The sequence below is a fragment of the Mandrillus leucophaeus genome, unplaced genomic scaffold, assembly GCF_000951045.1.
Source record: "Mandrillus leucophaeus isolate KB7577 unplaced genomic scaffold, Mleu.le_1.0 Scaffold123, whole genome shotgun sequence".
NCBI lineage: Eukaryota > Metazoa > Chordata > Mammalia > Primates > Cercopithecidae > Mandrillus > Mandrillus leucophaeus.
Genome location: NW_012100654.1, coordinates 1,552,722 through 1,562,365, shown reverse-complemented (window position 1 = coordinate 1,562,365; position 9,644 = coordinate 1,552,722). Strand labels below are relative to the sequence as shown.

The 9,644-nt window shown below is 39.2% G+C and overlaps 1 protein-coding gene across 1 annotated transcript in view; it reads right to left on the bottom strand.

Annotated features, from left to right (window-relative positions):
* SNX4 (sorting nexin 4) overlaps positions 1-9,644 on the bottom strand; it is a 74,991-nt gene that overhangs the window by 13,997 nt on the left and 51,350 nt on the right. Inside the window, exon 9 of the mRNA XM_011971528.1 lies at positions 569-658. Within this exon, the coding sequence (XP_011826918.1) occupies positions 569-658 (90 nt within the window). The remainder of the gene's footprint in view (positions 1-568; positions 659-9,644) is intronic.

Sequence of the window (9,644 nt, the reverse complement as noted above, 5' to 3'; positions counted from 1 at the left end):
AAAAAAAAAAAAAAAAAAAAGTGACAGGATAACTGTCCAAAAGCCACCTATTCTGGGAAAATAATTCCTTTTTCTAAATTGATCAGAAAAAAATACATTAACTTTTTCCTAGTCACGTAGGACTACCTAAAAGAGAATTCCCTTTGGCTCTGTAAAAGATACCACAAGAACAGATAAGAAAGTCCTTGTTACATAAGGACGTTATACAAGCTACTGATAAGACACATGGAATAAAAATAGCAATATACAACCTAGTAACAGATACTGTTACACACACTCTCTATTTTGCTTCCAATCTTTGAACTGGAAAAAGTGGAAACAACAACACACAGACACACTTGATGCCTGAGGCTGGTAGGTTTTATCAAAATGATGCTTCGAGGGCAGGCCTCGTCTTACATGTTTATGCCTAGCACTCTGCAACACAGAGAAATACAATGAGACTTCACTCATTATGTCAGGGAATGCATTCATTTAAAAAACACTTTACTATCTGTACATTACAGTGGCATATGAGGAGAGTGGTGAACAACCCCATGGCTGCACCTGGAACTTTTATTAAACTTACCGCAATGCTTCTGCATAAAAAAGATACTCTTTTAACTGATCTGCATAATGTTCTTCATCTTCCAAAATATCATCAATAGACGATGCATACCTGTTTAAAAAAAAAAAAAACATGGCAAAAATAGAGTTATTTTCATTGGAACGCAAAGTATTAGGGTTCTAAAGAAGTGCAATTAGGCTGGGCACAGTGGCTCACAACTGTAATCCCAGCACTTTGGGAGGCCAAGATGGGCACATCACTTGAGGTCAGGAGTTCAAGACCAGCCTGGCCAATGTGGTGAAACCCTGTCTCTACTAAAAATACAAAAATTAGCCAGAAATGGGGGCAGGCACCTGTAATCCCAGCTACTTGGGAGGCTGAGGCAGGAGAATCTCTTGAACCCGGGAGGAGGAGGTTGCAGTGAGCCAAGATCATACCACTGCACTCCAACCTGGGCAACACAGCAAGACTCCATTTCAAAAACAAACAAGACAAACAAACAAACAAAAAACAGCAATTCTAGGTGTGGCCCACAGACAATTTGCTACCCATCAGTGATGTTGTAAGTACAGACAGTGAGAATTAGCATTCAGAATCACTGGTAGCAATGTGTAATTACCATGATGATTTTATTGAATTTTACCAAAATGTTTTGGTCAGCAATGACTTAGAAATAAAAACCAAACAAAAAATGGTCCTTTTCATAGGCAGCTTAAGAAGCTTGTAAGACTGTAATATCTTTTGTTCAAAGACATAAATAAAAGGGCTACAAAATCTGCAGAAAGAATAAGAGTTGGTATAATTGGTATACTGGTATAGCTATGTTCTTGGTTGCAACTATTTATTTATAATGATGCCAAGAAGCTACAAAGAAAAAGTAGAGTAAATAAAGATTACAGAAAATTTTAGAAGCTCATTTTATACTAATTCTTAATAGCAACCTCTGCTTTGATTGGGAGACTCCCTCAATGTCATACCAGTTTCATTCCCGCACGAGTCTTCATTTGTACAGAATATGATGGCTCCCACATTGCTTCTCCAAACCACACAAGCACATGTCTCAACACCTCTAGGAAATTTTCCCAGATTGCTTTAGTCATCATTCTACTTCCGTTCCCTTATCAACAATGTGGAACTTAAATTTTACCAAAGTCATATCTCATGTGTTGGTTTTTTAAAAAGTTATTCGTTTATTTGAATTATCTATTTGTTGAACATCTACAATGTGCCAATTGATAGGTTGAGTGTGACAAATCTAGTGACAAAAGAAAACTCGGTACTAAAGCCAGGGTAGACGGAAAAGCTGTAGTCGGAGACTGTGCACTAAAGTCCAGGAGTTTAAGACCAGCCTGGGCAACATGGCAAGACCCTGTCTCTACAAAAAATACAAAAATTAGCCGGATGTGGTAGTGCATGCCTGTAGTCCCAGGTACTTGGGAGGCTAATATGGGAGGTCTGCCTGAGCCTAGGAGGTCCGAGGCTGCAGTGAGCTGTGAATGTGCCATAGTACTCAAGCTGGGGTGACAGAGTGAGAATCTGTCTCAAAACAAAACAAACAAACAAACAAAAAGAGAATAAATCATAGCTGATACAAGGTATTGTAATTTAATATAAAATTGTATGAAATACATAGCAAGTTGCAGTTTATCAGATACATTTAATTACAAACACCATTCCACTGTTCCTTTTAGATTGACATTAGATAAGGAATTACCAGATCTAGATAATGCAGGACAAGTGAGCCCCAAAATTGGAGGTTAGCCCAGGAGGGTTATTGGCTTTGCCCAGGAAAGAATTCAAGGGTGAGCCGGTGGTGTCAGGTGGAAACCTTTTATTGAAGAGCACTGCTCCTTGAGGAGCAGGACTAACTCACAGGCAGTGCACCTCGAGTCCGCCTCGTGTGTTGATTTTATTTATCCGATAGCACTGTAAAATTCCATAAGGACAGGGGCTATGTGTATGTACGACTTCTGTGTGATACAACAGGTATCTTTCTTTCAAATTAATTCTGGTTCCTTCACACGGACATACTTTACATCTCTAGGCCTGCCTCATCAAGTTTATTGAAGTTGTAAGACAAAATAAACAAAACCATGCTAAGGTTCATTTGAAAAGCAATGTGCTTATAGGATTTATAAAAACAGTGAACATATATATTCTGTAATTACAAACTTACAGCTATGAGAGTGAAGAATTTCTTACATGTGACTGAAAAAAAGTCTTGAGAATCACTGTTAAGAGTAGGAAAACCTGCCTTTAGTTCCTAAGTCTATGATTCTGGAAGAGTTAATGTGAAGAAAACAAAGAGGAGCACAGGGCTGGTGGCCTGAAGATAGGAAACACAGCGTAGGCAGAAACTGGAATATCCTAGGGTGGGGAAGTATAAATGATAAAGATTTTTAGATCTCAGTACTGAGAATTTTATTTAACACTTTAATAAATCAACTGAAGGCATAATCCTAAATTCTGGCAAACACTGAAATGCCAAATCAAGAGACCGCAGGAAGACTTAAGGTTAAACAAAATAGTTGAAAAAAATAGCTAGTTGGTCTGGAACACAGCCTAAAAGAAAGTAATATTTACATAAACACATTTTTTCTTTTTTCTCTCCCAGCTTTAAGGTATAATTTAAAACTTGTATGTATTTACAGTGTACAATATGATGTTTTGACATATGTATACATTATGAAATGATTAAATCAAGCTAATTAACATATCCATCACCTGACATACTTAGCATTATTTTTTTGGTGAGAATATTTACGATCTATTTTTTGTCTTTTTGAGTCACAGGAGTTCTTTCTATACTATGGTTAGAAATGTTTGCTTCTGTACTTGCTTCTTCACTGTCTTAATAGTGTCACTTTTTAAAAAATAGTAAAGGCCAGGAGGGGTGGCTCATGCTTGTAATCCCAGCACTTTGAGAGGCTAAGGCAGGTGGATTACTTGAGCCGGAGGTCAAAACCAGCCTGGCCAATGTGGTGAAACCCTGTCTCTACTAAAAATACAAAAATTAGCCAGAAATGGGGGCAGGCACCTGTAATCCCAGCTACTTGGGAGGCTGAGGCAGGAGAATCTCTTGAACCCGGGAGGAGGAGGTTGCAGTGAGCCAAGATCATACCACTGCACTCCAACCTGGGCAACACAGCAAGACTCCATTTCAAAAACAAACAGACAAACAAACAAACAAAAAACAGCAATTCTAGGTGTGGCCCACAGACAATTTGCTACCCATCAGTGATGTTGTAAGTACAGACAGTGAGAATTAGCATTCAGAATCACTGGTAGCAATGTGTAATTACCATGATGATTTTATTGAATTTTACCAAAATGTTTTGGTCAGCAATGACTTAGAAATAAAAACCAAACAAAAAATGGTCCTTTTCATAGGCAGCTTAAGAAGCTTGTAAGACTGTAATATCTTTTGTTCAAAGACATAAATAAAAGGGCTACAAAATCTGCAGAAAGAATAAGAGTTGGTATAATTGGTATACTGGTATAGCTATGTTCTTGGTTGCAACTATTTATTTATAATGATGCCAAGAAGCTACAAAGAAAAAGTAGAGTAAATAAAGATTACAGAAAATTTTAGAAGCTCATTTTATACTAATTCTTAATAGCAACCTCTGCTTTGATTGGGAGACTCCCTCAATGTCATACCAGTTTCATTCCCGCACGAGTCTTCATTTGTACAGAATATGATGGCTCCCACATTGCTTCTCCAAACCACACAAGCACATGTCTCAACACCTCTAGGAAATTTTCCCAGATTGCTTTAGTCATCATTCTACTTCCGTTCCCTTATCAACAATGTGGAACTTAAATTTTACCAAAGTCATATCTCATGTGTTGGTTTTTTAAAAAGTTATTCGTTTATTTGAATTATCTATTTGTTGAACATCTACAATGTGCCAATTGATAGGTTGAGTGTGACAAATCTAGTGACAAAAGAAAACTCGGTACTAAAGCCAGGGTAGACGGAAAAGCTGTAGTCGGAGACTGTGCACTAAAGTCCAGGAGTTTAAGACCAGCCTGGGCAACATGGCAAGACCCTGTCTCTACAAAAAATACAAAAATTAGCCGGATGTGGTAGTGCATGCCTGTAGTCCCAGGTACTTGGGAGGCTAATATGGGAGGTCTGCCTGAGCCTAGGAGGTCCGAGGCTGCAGTGAGCTGTGAATGTGCCATAGTACTCAAGCTGGGGTGACAGAGTGAGAATCTGTCTCAAAACAAAACAAACAAACAAACAAAAAGAGAATAAATCATAGCTGATACAAGGTATTGTAATTTAATATAAAATTGTATGAAATACATAGCAAGTTGCAGTTTATCAGATACATTTAATTACAAACACCATTCCACTGTTCCTTTTAGATTGACATTAGATAAGGAATTACCAGATCTAGATAATGCAGGACAAGTGAGCCCCAAAATTGGAGGTTAGCCCAGGAGGGTTATTGGCTTTGCCCAGGAAAGAATTCAAGGGTGAGCCGGTGGTGTCAGGTGGAAACCTTTTATTGAAGAGCACTGCTCCTTGAGGAGCAGGACTAACTCACAGGCAGTGCACCTCGAGTCCGCCTCGTGTGTTGATTTTATTTATCCGATAGCACTGTAAAATTCCATAAGGACAGGGGCTATGTGTATGTACGACTTCTGTGTGATACAACAGGTATCTTTCTTTCAAATTAATTCTGGTTCCTTCACACGGACATACTTTACATCTCTAGGCCTGCCTCATCAAGTTTATTGAAGTTGTAAGACAAAATAAACAAAACCATGCTAAGGTTCATTTGAAAAGCAATGTGCTTATAGGATTTATAAAAACAGTGAACATATATATTCTGTAATTACAAACTTACAGCTATGAGAGTGAAGAATTTCTTACATGTGACTGAAAAAAAGTCTTGAGAATCACTGTTAAGAGTAGGAAAACCTGCCTTTAGTTCCTAAGTCTATGATTCTGGAAGAGTTAATGTGAAGAAAACAAAGAGGAGCACAGGGCTGGTGGCCTGAAGATAGGAAACACAGCGTAGGCAGAAACTGGAATATCCTAGGGTGGGGAAGTATAAATGATAAAGATTTTTAGATCTCAGTACTGAGAATTTTATTTAACACTTTAATAAATCAACTGAAGGCATAATCCTAAATTCTGGCAAACACTGAAATGCCAAATCAAGAGACCGCAGGAAGACTTAAGGTTAAACAAAATAGTTGAAAAAAATAGCTAGTTGGTCTGGAACACAGCCTAAAAGAAAGTAATATTTACATAAACACATTTTTTCTTTTTTCTCTCCCAGCTTTAAGGTATAATTTAAAACTTGTATGTATTTACAGTGTACAATATGATGTTTTGACATATGTATACATTATGAAATGATTAAATCAAGCTAATTAACATATCCATCACCTGACATACTTAGTATTATTTTTTTGGTGAGAATATTTACGATCTATTTTTTGTCTTTTTGAGTCACAGGAGTTCTTTCTATACTATGGTTAGAAATGTTTGCTTCTGTACTTGCTTCTTCACTGTCTTAATAGTGTCACTTTTTAAAAAATAGTAAAGGCCAGGAGGGGTGGCTCATGCTTGTAATCCCAGCACTTTGAGAGGCTAAGGCAGGTGGATTACTTGAGCCCAGGAGTTTGAGACCAGCCTAGGTAACACAGTGAAACCCTGTATCAATTTATATTAAAATTGAAAAAAAATAGTAAAACATACATAAAATTTACCTTGTTAATAATTTTTATGTGTACAACTCAGTGGTATTTAGTGTTGCGTAATCATTACCACCACCCACCTCCATAATTTTCTCATCTTCTGCAACTGAAACTCTGTACCCCATTTAACTCCCCATGTCTTGCTCCCTCAATGGTATCAAGTGGTAAATTGGTCTTCATCAAAATTTAAACAAAAATTTTAAATTTGATGAAGACCAATTTGCCATTTAAAGTAATTTTTTCTTTTCATATCCTTTTTAGCAATGTTTTCCACTAAAAGCTGTAATTTTACCTTTTACAATTATGTGTATGATCCAAATTGAATTAGTTTTGGGTCAAGTGTAAGATAAGGCTCAAAGTTTTTTTTTTTCCATGTAGATATCCAGTTATTCCAACACCATTTGTTTAAATGAACTATAGAAGTATGAGTCTATTTCTGTACAGAATTCTGTTCCATTGACCCTCCCTCCCTCCCTCCCTAAATGAACATAGAAGTATGAATCTATTTCTTACAGAATTCTGTTCCATTGACCCTCTCTCTCTCTGTCTCTCTCTCTCTCTCTCTTTCTTTCTTGATAGAGTCTCGTTCTGTCACCCATGCTGGAGTACAGTGGTGCAATCTTGGTTCACTGCAAGCTCCGCCTCCCGGGTTCACGCCATTCTCCTGCATCAGTCTCGCAAGTAGCTGGCACTACTTGCCTGCCACCACACCCGGCTAATTTTTTGTATTTTTAGTAGAGACAGGGTTTCACCATGTTAGCCAGGATGGTCTCGATCTCCTGACCTTGTGATCCCACAGCCTCGGCCTCCCAAAGTGCTGGGATTACAGGTGTGAGCCACCGCGCCCGGCCATTCTTCTTTCTTTTTTTTTTTTGAGACACAGTCTCTCTCACCCAGGTTAAAGTGCAGTGGCAGGATCATGACTCAACCGCAGCCTTGACTTCCTGGACTCAAGTGATCATCCCTCTTCAGCCTCCCAAGTAGCTGGGACTCCAGGTGCACGCCACCACTCCCAGCTAATTTTTGTAGTTTTGGTTTTTTTGAGATGGAGTCTTGCTCTGTCACCGAGGCTAGAGTGCAGTGGTGCAATCTTCAGCTCACTGCAACCTCTGCCTCCTTGGGTTGAAGTAATTCTCCTGCCTCAGCTTCCTGAGTAGCTGGGACTACAGGTGCATGCCACCATGCCTGGCTAATATTTATATTTTTAGTAGAGTCAGTCAGGGATTCGCCATGTTGGCCAGGCTGGTCTTGAACTCCTGACCTCACATAATCCACCCACCTTGGCCTCCCAAAGTGCTAGAATTACAGGCTTGAGCCACCACACACGGCCTAATTTTTGTAGTTTTTTGTAGAGACAGGGTTTTGCCATGTTGCCCAGGCTGATCTCAAACTCCTGGACTCAAGGGATGTACTCGCGTTTGCCTGCAAAGAGCTGGGATCACAGCATGAGCCACTGTACCTGGTCAATCTGTTCAACTTTATGCCAATAACTCACTATCTTTACAACTTAGCTTTATAGTAAATCTTTTTTTTTTTTTTTTTTTGCGGGGGGGACAGAGTTTCACTCTTGTCACCCAGGTTGGAGTGCAATGGTGGGATCTCAACTCACTGTAGCCTCCGCCTCCTGAGTTCAAGTGGTTCTCCTGCCTTAGTCTCCAGAGTAGCTGGGATTACAAGCACCCACCACCATGCCTGTCTAATTTATTTTGTATTTTTAGTAGAGATGGGTTTCACCATGTTGGCCAGGCTGGTCTCAAACTCCTGGCCTCAGGTGATTCACCCACTTCGGCCTCCCAAAGTGGCATGAGCCACCACGCCTGGCCTAGTAAATCTTGAAAGTAATATATTCCAGCTTTGTTCTTTGTCAAGATTGTTGTAGGTATTCTAGGTTCTTTAAATGTCCATATAAACTTTTATTTTTTATTTTATTTTTTTGAGACGAAATCTCACTCTGTCACCTAGGCTGGAGTGCAGTGGTGTGGTCCCGGTTCACTGCAACCTCTGCCTCCCAGGTTCAAGCGGTTCTCCTGCCTCAGCCTCCCAAGTGGCTGAAACTATAGGAATGCACCACCATGCCTGGCTAATTTTTGTGTTTTTAGTAGAGACATGGTTTCGCTGTGTTGGCCAGCCTGGTCTCAAACTCCCGACCTCAAGTGATCCACCTGTCTTGGCCTCCCAAAGAGCCGAGATTATAAGCATGAGCCATTGTGCCCGGCCCATGTAAACTTTAGAATTAGCAATTTGGGAGAACTGACATCTTACCAATGTCTTCCAATCCATGAACATAGTTTATCTTTCCATTTATTTAGGTTTTAATTTCTCTCAGCAATGTTTTATATAGTTTTCAGTGTAGAGGTCTTTTGTATCTTTCATTAAATTAATACCTAAGTTTTGTGTTTTGATATTATTTATCATAAATAGCATTGTTTTAATTTTTTATTTTCAAATTGTTGTTGCTATTATATAAAAATAGATTTTAAAATATTAAACTTGTATCCTGCATCCTGATTAAATTCAGTTGTTGGTTTGCCATATGTAGATTAAACTGGACCCCTTCCTGTTATCATATACAAAAACCAACTCAAGATAGACTAAGGACTTAAATGTAAAATCTGAAACTATTAAAAAAAAAGAAAGAAAATGAAAACCTAGTAAATACCATTTGGGACATAGGCTATGGCAAAGATTTAATGATGAAGACTCCAAAAGCAATTGTAACAAAAACAAAAATTGATAGTTGGGACCTAATTAAACTAAAGAGCTTCTGCACAGCAAAAGAAACTATCAACAGAGTATACAGATAACTTACGGAATGGGAGTAGATATTCCCAAACTATGTTATCTGACAAAGGTTTAATATCCAGAATCTATAAAGAACTTAAACAAATTAATAGGCAAAAAACAACTCAATTTAAAAATGGGCAAAGAGGCCAGGCACGGTGGCTCATGCCTGTAATCCCACACTTGTGGAGGTTGAGGCAGGAGAATCGCTTGAACCTGGGAGGAGGAGACTGCAGTAAGCCGATAGCACCACTGTACTCCAGCCTGGGCGAAAGAGCAAGACTGTTAAAAAAAAAAAGAAAAAATGCCAGACACGGTGGCTCACGCCTATAATCCCAGCACTTTGGGAGGCTGAGGCGGGCGGATCACGAGGTCAGGAGTTCAAAACCAGCCTGGCCAATATGGTGAATCCTCGTCTCTACTAAAAACACAAAAATTAGTTGGGCGTGGTGGTACGTGCCTGTAGTCCCAGCAACTCAGGAGGCTGAGGCAGAAAAACTGCTTGAACCTGAGAGGTGGAGGTTGCAGGGAGCCAAGATGGTGCCATTGCACTCCAGCCTGGGTGACAGAGTGAGACTGTCTCCAAAAAAAAAAAAGG